This window comes from Perognathus longimembris, chromosome 4 (assembly GCF_023159225.1).
Source record: "Perognathus longimembris pacificus isolate PPM17 chromosome 4, ASM2315922v1, whole genome shotgun sequence".
In the NCBI taxonomy this organism is placed as follows: domain Eukaryota; kingdom Metazoa; phylum Chordata; class Mammalia; order Rodentia; family Heteromyidae; genus Perognathus; species Perognathus longimembris.
The window spans coordinates 68,599,378-68,613,153 of record NC_063164.1 but is presented as its reverse complement, the minus strand read 5'-3'; the positions used below and the strand labels follow the sequence as shown (position 1 = coordinate 68,613,153).

General features: G+C 37.8%; 1 protein-coding gene across 3 annotated transcripts in view; it reads right to left on the bottom strand.

Annotated features, from left to right (window-relative positions):
* The window catches only part of Cacnb4 (calcium voltage-gated channel auxiliary subunit beta 4), a 276,637-nt gene that overhangs the window by 29,590 nt on the left and 233,271 nt on the right, over positions 1–13,776 (bottom strand). For 2 of the 3 annotated variants that reach the window (XM_048345471.1, XM_048345472.1), the window contains exons 5-9: positions 10,061–10,191; positions 7,043–7,119; positions 5,164–5,183; positions 4,857–4,937; positions 3,502–3,560 (exon numbers count right to left, since the gene is read on the bottom strand). In XM_048345471.1, the coding sequence (XP_048201428.1) occupies positions 3,502–3,560; positions 4,857–4,937; positions 5,164–5,183; positions 7,043–7,119; positions 10,061–10,191 (368 nt within the window). Of the gene's footprint in view, positions 1–3,501; positions 3,561–4,856; positions 4,938–5,163; positions 5,184–7,042; positions 7,120–10,060; positions 10,192–13,776 lie in introns of those variants that run through there. The other variant, XM_048345474.1, reaches the window with a different exon arrangement.

Below are 13,776 nucleotides of genomic sequence, written 5' to 3'. Positions count from 1 at the left end.
TATAATAAGCAGTGTGCTCTCTCAGAGTGTTTTCCTAACTTGCATCCTTAACTTCTCTTTCAATTTTTTCTCAACATCCTTCCCTCCTTTTTTTTTTGTCATGTTCCCTAACTTCTGTCTTTAAGTTTACAATCCATTCCTTAGATTTCATGGTGTTGATTTAGGATTTTAAGTCATAATCACACGAGTTACAAAGTGTCTGATAAATGTCAGAGAACTGTTCTGATCTAGCTGTCAAAAAGTCTAAAGTAATGACTTTTGGGGGATTTGAAATGATTGGCGTAGGTCACCAAACACTAACTGCTTTGAGTGCTTGCTGGTCAATCTGAGAATATTAGACTCAACCAGTGGAACAGCTGGATCCTCTTGTCCATGTGGTATGCTATGAAGAGAGTAGTTCCTCAACCAGGCTGGGTGCCAGCATAACACAATGTTGGCCCACTTCAGTTATGGTCTGCATGCAGTCACCCTCACTACGGTGGATATTCATTCACATGCATAGAGCACCCTTCAGGAGATACATAGCAGATAGGCTCCACAATAACTGCTACAGCAGTAAAATTGTATAATTGAATTTGGATGGACTCAAAGTACTTCAAAGGTGTCATAGAAGGTCACTCAAGTTTATGATTTGGATTCATTCACTGAATTAATTTCTAATTTCTAAACAAGATCTGAAAAGTAGTACCAAATTAGAAAGCCTGCTGGCTAATGGATCTCTTCTTTGTTCTCTCTCCTATTTTGTCTAACTGACTGCATTTGTAGCCAATGAAGAACTGAGTAGATTCTACCATTAGACATACTGTTTATGCTCTATTACTGAACTAAAGCTTTCCATGTAATTGTTCTCTTGGCTGGTTTCAATTAAAGAATGTGTGTTGTTTTCTCTCCTTTCATTAACTGGCAAAACATAAGGCAGAAGATTGTTATACCTCAAAATATAAGGCTAACTGCCCATGCGAGAGACACGAGTCACGAGTAAGCTACAAAACAATCATCTGTCCCCAGATCTCTACATATACATTCACCAACAAATTCATTGTTTACTTTCCTGCCTGCCATCTCATTATTTAAAAGCATTCTCCTATCCTCACATTTAATATCTATTTTTCTCCAGTTCTGCTTGTGTTTCAGACCTCTTCGGGTCTGTCTCTATCTCCAGCTACTATATTTGCTTCTGCTAGGTTTTTTTCCCCTCTAGTTTCCCCAGCATGTTATCTTATCCAATGCCATGAATACCTGTCATTAAAATTTTAATTATCTTTCTAGTAAAACTAACTTCAATAGCATGTGTACAGTGACTGGTGCAGGTGATTCTACTTGATTCAAAAGAACTTTTTGCTAGTACAATGGAATGAGTTGCCTCTTTCTGGACCTCACAATTGAAGAAATCTCAGATGGTTCATTCTTGAAGGCAGTAATTAAGTCATTCACTTCCCCTTTGATAAATTACCTGAAATCTTTTCTTCTTTTACATCATTTCTATATTCAAAACTTTTAAAAACATTGTTTATAGGTCTGCTATGTGTGGACCAAAACAATCTAATACATTGTTGGCTATGATGTTCAAATCAACAGCTGTCCTGGGGCCACATCATAAAGAATCACTCAGAACAGCCTTTCATAAAGACAATTTAGGTTTAAACAAGTGACTGACTACAACTGAAGGAACTGCACATGTGAAATCCCAAATAGAAGATTGGGCCTGTGTATGTTAGCTGCTTTTAATCCATGGAAAGATAAATGAGGGTTTGGGTAATGCCCTAGATCAAAGAAGGCAGAACAAGATCACTGTTAATTAAAGTCAAGGTTTGGCTATTTCTTGTAATGAACCTATAGGAAGTGAATTCCCAGTAGCCAGAAGTTTTCAAACAAAGGCAGGTTATCTAACTGATTGTGGTTGATAGCAATGAGAAATTAGAATTAAAGAACTTCATGTTTCCTTTCAATAATAATTTTCTAGCATTCGGCATTAAAAAATACCTACCTAGTTCTCCATCAGTCTTCTTTCATTAAAAAAAAAAAAAAGAAGCACAATGGGTAGCCAAGTCCTTGTAAGTCCCTTTGTGCTCCCTAGCTGACTACTGAAAGTGGTTATTGAGTCATATGACTGAGTTCTAAGCAATGAAATATAAGGAAAGATGTCCACTATTTCTAGGCCTTGCTTGCTCCTTTGCTCAATTGGTGAGTGGAAAGACCACCCCAGGCTAACAGCCCTAAATGGCAGGAGGAGCAAACTTTCAGTCCAATTTTCCCTTCCCCAACTTTATCATCCTTCCAAGAGAGGAACACTTGCCTCAGATTGCTAAGTAAGCAATAATTAGCTTCCATTGTGTTCATTATACATTTGGAGTCTGTTAATTAAAGCAATCATGGCCTACATTAAATACCCTCAAGAAATTCATACCGTGACACAGAGCATTCTTATTTCTTGAACCAAAACTTCCATTATGGAAACTAAATTTTCAGTTCATTCTCTTTGTATATAATTCCAAAAACTAATGAGTATATTTTATTTTCCCCAAATCATACTAATAAATGTTTTAACACAATCACTCAGAATTATTTTCTTAGGACAAATCTATATAACTTGTACTTAAAGCATTATTATTATTATTGAGTTTCCCTTAAAATACTGTCTGTATTACAATCTATTTGGAAATATTTAAAGAGTTTTAATCTAACTGAAGGAAATACAATGAAAACATTTACTAAGATTTCTCAATGCACACCAATTAAGTTTCCTTTACTTCTGAGAATGTTAAATATTTTTTCTGGTTATTACATGAAGAACAATCTACACTCTGGAAGAACTGGAACTCAGTATTGTGGCAACATTGCCTTTAAAAAAAATCATTTCTCTGTAAAGCACAGAAACACTTCCCATGAAACTTATATGCTAATGTTATATGATGGCTGGGTCACAGTGATGATAAATCATAGCAGGATACATACAAATTAGACATATAAAATAAGGTGATTTCTAATCAAACAAACCCAGAATGAAACCTTCAAATATATACTACTTCCTTGAAAAGCTTAGAATAAAAAAATTCTTGATGTAGTGTTTTAAGGCAATTTAGTACTTTAAACTTATACCTTCATATTATGTGCATACAAAGATGCATGCTTGCATACCCATGCACAATTCAAAAATATTACTAAGAAGGGTTCTTGAGCCATCATATTTACCAGAACTACACATTTTTATTAATTTTTATGAAAATCAATTTAGTATGAATCCACTAATCAATGACAAAACAAAGACATACATTTATTTCTATAAAACACAAATTGTTGCCCTTTTTAAAGCCCTTTTCCTCTTGGGGATTCAATGTCATACCTCACATTTTTAGAGATTTTTCATGTATATTTCCCAAGCACATTGAGTCAACTTTTAAATAAATAACTTCTGTAATCATCAGAAACATAGATGTACAAATCAATTTGTCATACTTGTTCAGTTAAAAGAAAATAATACAAAAAAAATCTATGTCTCACCTCCCATCAAACCTGTGTTTCAGGAAATCAAAGAGGGCTTTCTGCATCATATCTGTTACCTTTTCAGAAGTAAGAAAAAAAAGGATAAGGCAAATACACAGGGAGGAAGAGAGAGGACAGAGAAAAGGGGAAAGGAGAGAGAAAAGGAGAGTCAATGTAAGTTAGAAGGGAAGGGCATTATGTGTGAGCAGAGACCTCATCAAAACCAGTGGTCTCCTAGGGGATAGTCTCAATGCAAGGCATTTTTCACGTGTAACCAAGTATAGTTGTTAATTTCTCCTCCTTGGTTCTCCTGCATGGTGCTGAGGAATGAACTGACAATGTTCACCAGACCCAAGACAAATTATTTTCCCTCTTCCTTTACTGGGGAGTAGATCTGCCACCAGAAGGCAATAGGCTGGCTTTGCTCACAGCTGCTGACAATCCTTGGCATGCATGGCTTGTGCTTGCCTCTTTAAGGAACAGTAAGAGCCCCTAATGCCAGTTTGGGGCTTGGCTTTCCTGCCAGTCAATACATGTTGGTTGAAAGTATTCCCACTCAGGGCTGAATTCTGGTAAATTATTTTCCTGCTCTATCCTCTGACATTTCTAACTCAAAGGAAATGAGAGATACAGGATTCATAGAGCTCTCTCAAAGGACTCATTTATTCATTCAACAAGTGTGTAGTGAAAGTCCTAGTGTGTGCCAGACACTGTCCTAGATCAGAAGGAAGACAGACCTGGAGGTTGCCTGTCATCAGATTTAAATGACAAACTCAGCTATTTTTATCCATGCCAGTTCAAAACAGCAGTAATGTGAAGTGCCATGAGTCAAAAATCTTTATTATTTCTTGTTGCATAGCATGGTTTAATTAATCTCTAGAGTTCACTTGTGTTTTTAGTGCATTTTTTTACGTGTCCTTTCAAATAAGTCAAAAACCATTCGGTGGACCAAGTCATTATTTTGAGCACCTGGTAGAGTGAGATTGGTTGGTGCTTTGGGAGTTGCAGGTTCCTAGAAGACTACTTAGAAATTCCCTTGAGTTCTTGATCCTCTATTGTTTCTAGCAATATCAGGAATGGTTGAGAGAAATAAAGTCCTTTTCTTTTAACTCAGTGCACAATAACTCTTTCACAAGAGCTTTGAGGGAGCTATTTCTAAACACTGTAATGCATAAAAGATGAGATGTGTGCCTGAGAAGAAAAAGAGAGGGTCAAGGAGCACAGAAGCTCCACCTTGTACAACCTGCCTTCATATACTGACAGCTGGCTTTCCTTAGCTCCTATCCACAAACAGACCCTGAAGAGCAGGAGGCCAAAGGACTATCTCCTGGGTTCTCAGTCAAGAACTGAAGAGTAACAGTTGATGTTTGTACCTCATAACCTTTCAGTGACGGCCCCACGAGCACCACCGGACGCATCGATGGCACCACATCATAAGGAGGAATATGTTCTGTCTGAAAAAGATGATTTGACAGGCATGACAAAGTGAGGTGGAGCACACCTCCTCAGCAGCCACAACATCCATAATTCTCAGGTTGAACAAAAAAATGATTACCAAAGGTCCCCACCAGGAGGCTCATCCCTTACTTTATAGTCACTGGGTGGTTACTGAAATGGAGTGTTGCAGGCATGTATGTAAAGGAACCTTAACAGTAAATTTAAAAAGGAAACACAACTTACCACTTTTTGCTTCTGTTTTGCTAAAAGACAACAATGAGAGTCATATCAAAATATGTAATCGCTGTAAATGATAGCACATGAGTTTAAAAGATGGAAGAAGGAACCCGTTTGTCCTTGTAATTATCCTCATAACTTCCCTGCCACCCACTGAGGTTGTTTCATCTGGATTTGTACTTCTGAAGACAAAGGAAATGTAGCTTCCTCCTTGTACAAATGACTACATCTTGACTTTGTGTTGAGCAGGGTGGCTCACAGATGCTCACAACAGCACTGGAAATTTTAGCTATTAACCCTGGGCTATTCCCAGGCTGAAGCAGAGCACACAGTGTGGCACAGGACAAGGCAGAAAATCAAGTTTAATGCAAAAGTAACAGAATTTGTCTATTAACAGAATAGCAAAAACGACTATTCCTTCAATTACTAGCTTTCTGTATTTGTGACTTTGGTGACTCAGGAGAAAATTTTGCAAGTCTCATTTTCTAGAATGAAATGAAAATTATACATATACATACATACACACATGTTTCTACTAAGTTGCTTTAAATTTCAATTCAACTGATAGTCTGTTCTTCTTATTTTGTTTGTTTTATAATATATTTGTATAGTATTTGCATAATATATTTGTAATAGCAAAAAGCTACAATGTAGCCTCTATTATTGATGATATTCATGTATCACCTTCCTGTGGTTGTACCTGCACTATCTCTGTATCTTATCTGAGTATATTGGAAACCGTGTATACTGGTATTAGAATCAGGAAATTGGAAGGGAATACCAAAATCAAGAGATACAGGGTAAAAAAAGAGAAACAACTACAAAAGCAATACTTACAAACTGTTTGATGAAAATGAACTGAACAACTGAACAACTCATGGGGGGGAGGGGGAAGGGAAAGAGGGAGGGAGGAGGGGGGAATGAGGGACGAGGTAACAAACAGTACAAGAAATGTATCCAGTGCCTAATGTATGAAACTGTAACCTCTCTGTAATTCAGTTTGATTATATATATATGGCTACAATGTCCTGGATGTCCAGAAAATGAAAATGAGGCAAAACACTCAATATCTGATGAAAGTGACTTTGTTGCCATCCAAGCATTTCTTATGTGGGGGAAACCTAGACATATAGTTTGTCTTAGAGCCCTTGAGACCAGGAAGGATTCCCAGGAACAAGGACCAGATCTTTAGCCCTGTTCCAGAAACAACCCAGTTTGGGCATCCAGAATAAAGCTTGGAACCCGCTATTCTAAGTAATGCATTAGTAATGCTAGATGCTCTAATACTCCCTCAGTTCTAGGTCAGAATGAAATTCATCTTTAGAACTCAGAGGATATGATCATTTCCAAAGACAGAGCCAAATCCTTGAGTCACACCATCCCTTTGTTGCCACTGATTCCTGTGTTCAGCTGTCTGTTGTCTAAACAGACATTCAAGATCTTTGGGCCTTACCTCTTTCTCTCCTGTAACCCTCCTAATGTCCACAACCCCATGTTCCAAACCTGTTTGTGTGGAGAATGAACACTGTCTTGAATGCCTACAACTTAAAAAAAATTCTATTGGTGCTCACCATCTTAGAGTCTCTTATATTCATGAGTAGAATAATTGACTTGCTGCAAATTAGTTTACACAAAGGACACTACTGGATATAAGGGTTAAATTAAGATTTTTCAAAATTATAGTGACCTGATTTTCTTATTCATTAGTACTCTTTACATCGAGTCGAATTGCCAGAGAAAACAAATGAACAATAAAATATTAAATAAAAGAAGCTTTCAATCAAGCTTTTAATTTGTTTGCAAATTACTAAAAATACTCACAAGGATCTTCTAGTACTTAAAAAGAAATATTTTCCATTAAAGGAAATTGAACTAATGCTCTCACCTGTTGATGTAGGAGTTGCTCGGAATGTCCCTGATACCATTTCTCCAAGACTTGAAGAAGAATTTCCACTCGATTTCCTAGGATGTACAAAGGAACTTAAAACTTACTCCCCAGATTCTCTGAAATTATAAGTTGAGAATACAAAGCTTTCTTTGGCCTTCACTGTAGTAAATAATTCAAAATGTACCAAATCTTGTCAAAGAAAAGAACTTGAAGAATCTCTTTGAATGTTTTCTTTGACCTCATTTCTTAGAGAAAGTGGAGATCTAACAGAGACCAAGGAATGCTTTGCAAAACATTGCTTCCATTTATTCAGTGCAGGAATCAGGCAAAAGAATTCTTGCCAGGAATGTCCTTGTGAACTGCCTTCTTACCTAACAACAGTCATTAATGTACCAGGTTGAAGTTAAACAGTGAAAAACAAGCAAGAAGACCTATAGGAACCATTTCTAATTAAAAGTGATTGCTTGTGGGTCCGAGCTGAGAATAACAGGCAATCGGGCTGGGCACTAGTGGCTCATGCCTGTAATCCTGGCTACTCAGGAGGTTGAGGTGAGAGGATCATGGTTCAAAGCCAGCTTGGGGACAGCCTGGGCAAAAAAAGGCCATGAAACTCTTGTCTACAATTAACCACTAAAAAACCAGAATTGGCAATATAAAATTAGTCACAGATAATATTGCCTGTGACCTGAAATGCAAGTTTATTAACACTGGTCTCCTCGTGTGTGCCTTGCAAGGCTCCCTAGGGCCTACAGAAGTCATAGAGAACTTATCTTCCCATGTCTCCCATGTCTTTCCCATTCAGTGCTAAAGAAAATGATACAGACCCATCCTGGCCTTGCCATTTATTACCTCTGGGACCTTGGCACATCCCCATGTCTCCCCAAGTATAACACAGAAGTTACCTGTAGCTCACAGGGGTGCCATAATGATATAGGAAGATCCTGTCAGAGAGATTTGGGCTTTACTATAGTTTCTGCCCCCAAAGAAGGCATCAGTGAAAATATATAACAGTATTATAGAATATTAGTAGTAACAATAAAATTTTGAATTAATGGCCATAATTCATATATTATTCATCTTATTTAACAAATAGTGGTTCCCTTAGTGAGTCACAGTCTAGTGGGAGATATCAGTGCTAAACAAGAGAAATATTTCTGAGAGCAATAAATGCAACAGAGAAATCTACATCTGAGAAGGGATAGAAAATACAGGGAATGGAGTAGGAATACTTATAAATATACAGGGAGCCAGAAAGGGATCACTGGAAAGGTGATATTTAACAAAATTCAGAAGCAGATGAAGGGCTGGGGATATGGCCTAGTGGCAAGAGTGCTTGCCTCGTACACATGAGGCCCTGGGTTCGATTCCCCAGCACCACATATACAGAAAATGGCCAGAAGTGGCGCTGTGGCTTAAGTGGCAGAGCGCTAGCCTTGAGCAAGAAGAAGCCAGGGACAGTGCTCAGGCCCTGAGTCCAAGCCCCAGGACTGGCCAAAAAAAAAAAAAAAAAAAGAAGCAGATGAAGAAGTAAGCTGGAGAAAATATGAAGAGAAGGGATCTAGTAGGAGGAAAGCAAAATGCAAAGGTTCTGGTGTAGAATCATGGGTTCCCAGTATATTTAAGGAAGAGCAGGGAAGACAAAAAATCTAGAACAGAGGGAACAGTAAGATTAAAAATTCTTAATAGTTTAGACACATTATATACTAAAACACAGTAATAACTAAAAGTGGGGCTTACTATACTTCTATGATTTCCTATTACTCTTGAAAAGCTTCTATTGGACAGAACCAAAAGGAACTCTAAAGAATAAGTTTTTAAAATAGAAAAGCATCCAACAGAAAGGAGGTTAAATGTCAAGAGAAAGATGTCTTTTCTGTCAAGAATGGTGGTACACACCTGTAATCATAGCACTGGGTCAGCTGAGGTAAAAGGAACAATAGTTCGAGATCACCCTAGCAAGGTGGTTTATTTGCTTATTTTTTTAATTAAAAAGTGCTGGGATCCAATGGCTCATGCCTATAATCCTAGTTACTCAGGAGGCTGAGATGTCAGGATCATGGCTCAAAGCTAGCCAGGACAGGAAAGTGTGTGAGACTCTTATCTCCCATTAACCTCCAGAAAACCAAAAGTAATACTGTGGCTCAAAATGGTAGAGTGCTAGCCTTGAGCAAAAGAACTCAGGGACAATGCCCAGGCCCTGAGTTCAAGCCTCATGGCTGACAAAAAAAGAGAAAAGAAAAGACAGCTGCATTTATTTGAAGATTTAAAAAAATTACAGCACATATCTAACCAATGCTTCAGGACAGACTGCAACACAGTACCTTAGGCTAAGTATGACCTGAATTTCTTCCCGATTTCTTCTCTAGGTCTGTACCTATATTCCAATGACCTTTCACTACCAGCACTCTGTGGTCTATGTGGCTGTTTCATTAGCTCTCTAGAGGCTGACCTATCAGTGTGACCATGTCTTCACCCCAAGACCAGAACCAATGAATACCACAAGAAGCCTGAAGGGAGAACTGTCATCATATCCCATGCCCAATGGACAGAGCGCCCTTAAAACAAAGAAAGTGAAGTAAAGAAAGCCCCCATGCTGGGCCATATCAGCACCCACTAGCATTTCTGAGACACCATATCTTGCCTGGTTCTTCCAAAGGGAAGATTGGGTTTTAAGGCAGGTTTGCTAAACCCACAGGAAATTCTCCCCTGTGATATTCATGTGCATTTGGGGTACTGGAATTTAGTGCCCAATAAAGATTGTGAAATTCAACCTCCATGACAATCCCAGATATAGAAAGCTTTCTTTTGCTTTAAAAGCAGACTTTTTAACCTAAGAAGCAAATTAAAAAAATATATATGTATATATATATATATATGTATATATATATATACCATTTTCCTCCAAAAAGAAAGAGTATAAGGAAAGCAAGGAGGGAAGGAGGAAGGGCTAGGAAGAGCGAGAAGGAAGGAGGGAAGTAGGCAGGCAGGATGGTTACATGGAAAAGATGGACTTACCCTCCGTGGAAACGCCCTCTCTTTTGTTCTTGTTGAATCCGTATGTTCTCCAGTCGCAGTGGACTTGGAATGAAGCCAATCTCACAGCCTTCTTTCACCAGCCTTCCTATCCACCAATCATTGTTATATTTCTGGAATGTAGAAAGAAAACTACTATCAATAATAATTCATAGCTGGGTGCTGGTAGCTCACATCTATAATCTTAGCTACTCAAGGAGGCTGAGATCTGAGGATCATGATTGGAAGCCAGATGGGGCAGGAAAGTCCTTGAGACTCTTCTCAATTAACCACCAAAAAAGTTGAAAGTGGAGCTGTGGCTCAAGTGGCATGTACTAGCCATGAGCAAAAAAGCTCAGAGATAGCACCCAGACCCTGAATTCAAGCCCTAGGACCAGCACGTGTGTGTACACACACACACACACACACACACACACACACACACAGAGTAATTCATATATCTTCACATTCTAATAATTAATTTCAAGGCTCCAGAAGAACAGAACATTGCTTACATAATATGCCATAGCTTTTGAATTAATATATGTAAATATTGCTTTTATTATGTTATATATACATATCATATGTTATATAGAGAAAGAATATATGTATACCTACATAGTATATGTATAGTATTATATATACATATCATGTTGAATGTGTTATGTATTAATACTACTATTATTAGAGTAGTTTATTCTTTTAGGTTCATAGACTAAAGTGGGATTGTGCAGACTTTTCCTTTTGTGGCCCACATAGCTGTTACAGATCATATGATCTCTATGCCAACTACTCGAACCTGTTGTCCTAGTGTGAAAGTAACCTCAGACAAGGACAAACAAGAAAGCATAATTGTGTTTCAATAAAAGTTTTCTTTTCGGGCTGGGGATATGGCCTAGTGGCAAGAGTGCTTGCCTCTTATACATGAGGCCCTGGGTTCAATTCCCCAGCACCACATATACAGAAAATGGCCAGAAGTGGCGCTGTGGCTCAAGTGGCAGAGTGCTAGCCTTGAGCAAAAAGAAGCCAGGGACAGTGCTCAGGCCCTGAGTCCAAGCCCCAGGACTGGCCCAAAAAAAAGTTTTCTTTTCTATAAGGACAGTAGACCAGCCCCTATTAAAGTTGGGCCTTAGACATCAGATCTTTCTGGTCCTTATTAAGAAAGCCCTATTCTTTTTTTAATAATGACTTATTTATTGTCAAACTGATGGACAGAGGAGTTACAGTTTCATACATAAGGCAGTGGGCACATTTCTTGTACAATTTGTTACCACCTCCCTCATTCCCCTGCTCTCCCCTTCCCCTTTCCCTTTCCCCCCTTGAGTTGTTCAGTTGGTTTACACCAAATAGTTTTGTAAGTATTGCTTTTGGGGTCGTTTGTCTTTTTATCCTTTGTCGATTTTGATATTCCCTTTCACTTCCCTAGTTGTAATACCAGTATATACAGTATCCAGGATACTCAGATGAGAAACAGTGATAGCACAGGGGCAACCACAGGCAGGGGATACCTAGATATTCTTAATAGATTTTTATCAAAATTTGTATCAGCATAAATGTCTGAAAGACAAAATAGAAATATCTCAGACAAAATACATTGCATAATCTGTTACTTGTTAAACCTTTCAGGTAAAAATTTTATGATCTGACCAGTAGTCTACTTTTTTTTCAATACAGGTTTGCTACATTAAGGCCTATCTTACCACTTGGAGAAAAATAAACTGTCTTACAAAGTCTGGGCACATTATATGTTTGTACATAAAATTATGGAAATAATATCCAAATGCCCTGATTCCAACAAGAGCTCCAAGATTTCCACTTAAAGTTCCATCACAAATAATCATGAGATGCACATCCACGCAAAGGTTTCAACTGATGTGGAGAGAGACTGTCTCCAGGGCCTTACTCAATGGGTCAGCAAAGCTACCTTTGTAATTATTGATTTGCTGAATCCTAGAGAGAAAAGCAATTTAATCCATGTACTTGCCTCCAGGGAAGATTTCTGCTAGGTCATTTCTAGAAAATAGATATTAATCCTAAACTCCTCAAGAGACGATTACAAAAGCTTCCTTTATTGTCGTTATCAATGTTGGGCAGAATAAACCTCTCTGATTATTATCTATCTGTGTATTTTCAAAATGTAACAGATATATGTAGGACTCTTAGCTTAATTTGGAGGAAAGTAGAATTTCCATTCATCTCTTTCTGGTACCTTGTGATGGGAGGGTGGAGGGTTTCATAGAATCGTTGCAGTCTGAAATTCTGAGTAACTTTCAGTAATTCTGAGTCACAGTCTCACACCCAAAAGAAAATAATACAGGAAAATTTGGTCTTTATTATGTGCAAGCTCCTGCCTGAGGCCTCCCTGGTATGAAGCACAAGCCTGCATTGAAAGGACTAGGAGATGACCTCATATAAAATCTTGAACAGCCTTAGATCTTAGTTTTCCCCATGTTCCTGTCTCTAATTTCAGGATATTTCATGCCTGAAATAACAGGTCTGTTTATTTTGTAATTAAGGAAAAGCAAACAGACCCTGTTAGAATCTTTAGTCCGTGCATGGGTCTGGAATTCAAATTTTCCTGTGGTAGGGACAAAACACACCATGAGTCATCGTTTCCTAGGCTTTAAGTTATTTCCTGAAATGAAATTAGCCCACTGGAATATTAATTTGTTAAATAGTACCCAAGTGACCTTCAAAGGGCTTCCTAAAATGGTTAATGCAACTTCCCCAAATGGTTTAACTTGGTTCTAGGAAAGGGCTAAAGTATAACAATAATATGACTCAATGTGAGTGAAAGATCTTTAAGCTACTTTGGAGGAAGTCGCCATGTAAATTTAAGAGTTTAAGTCAGTCATCATTTGGCTTATGGGACAAAAAACCTAGCTGTAGCTTTTCTCGTAAGCTTCTTCATGACTGAGAAAGTACTTAGAACAGTACATAAGAGATGGCCTTGTAGATGACAGATGAGAGGCAGGACTGCAATTTAGGATTATAGGAATATGTTCACTTGTAGTATAGATGTCTAGAGCTTGTGCCAGTTTTCTGGGAAGGTCACCTTATAGTATTGGTCCAATCTTTTCCACTTTGATTTCCCCAAAACTATTACCACTTTCTCTACATTTTCTTTTTAAAATCTGATCCTCTAACATCTGAAAACAAATGTCTGTGATCTATATAAGATGACCGTCTCAATATCATACATCAAACTGCCATATGGAAGAGAAAGTAAAGTCTCTGATCAAAGAAGCATGTAGATCCAAAAGCAACTTACATGACAAGTTAAAATAGAGAAGCCTAAAAGGTTCCAAATTCAAAGTCATGACAAGGAGATAGAAATGTTCATTATACTGGTTTGGACAGAACTATTGTTATCTATGTGCTGAAATATCACCCTTATTGCTGTAACTGTATACAATTAATTATTTGAGAATCAAAACTTTTTTAAGAATTTAAGGAGTTGACAATGTTAACTAGTATGGTTTGTTACATGTTGAATATATATATATCAGATGATCAGACTGTACCACATTAATATTTATAATTAAGATAATAATTAATAAAAACAGAACACTGATAGATTACTGGAATATTTGGGGGCATATGCATGCAACATGGAAAGACTTCTCTGACCTTTTCTTTTCAGTGTTGAGGGGGGACTTGAACTCAGAGCACTTAGGGCCTCACACTCTTACTCAGCTCTGGCGCTGTCTACCCTATAA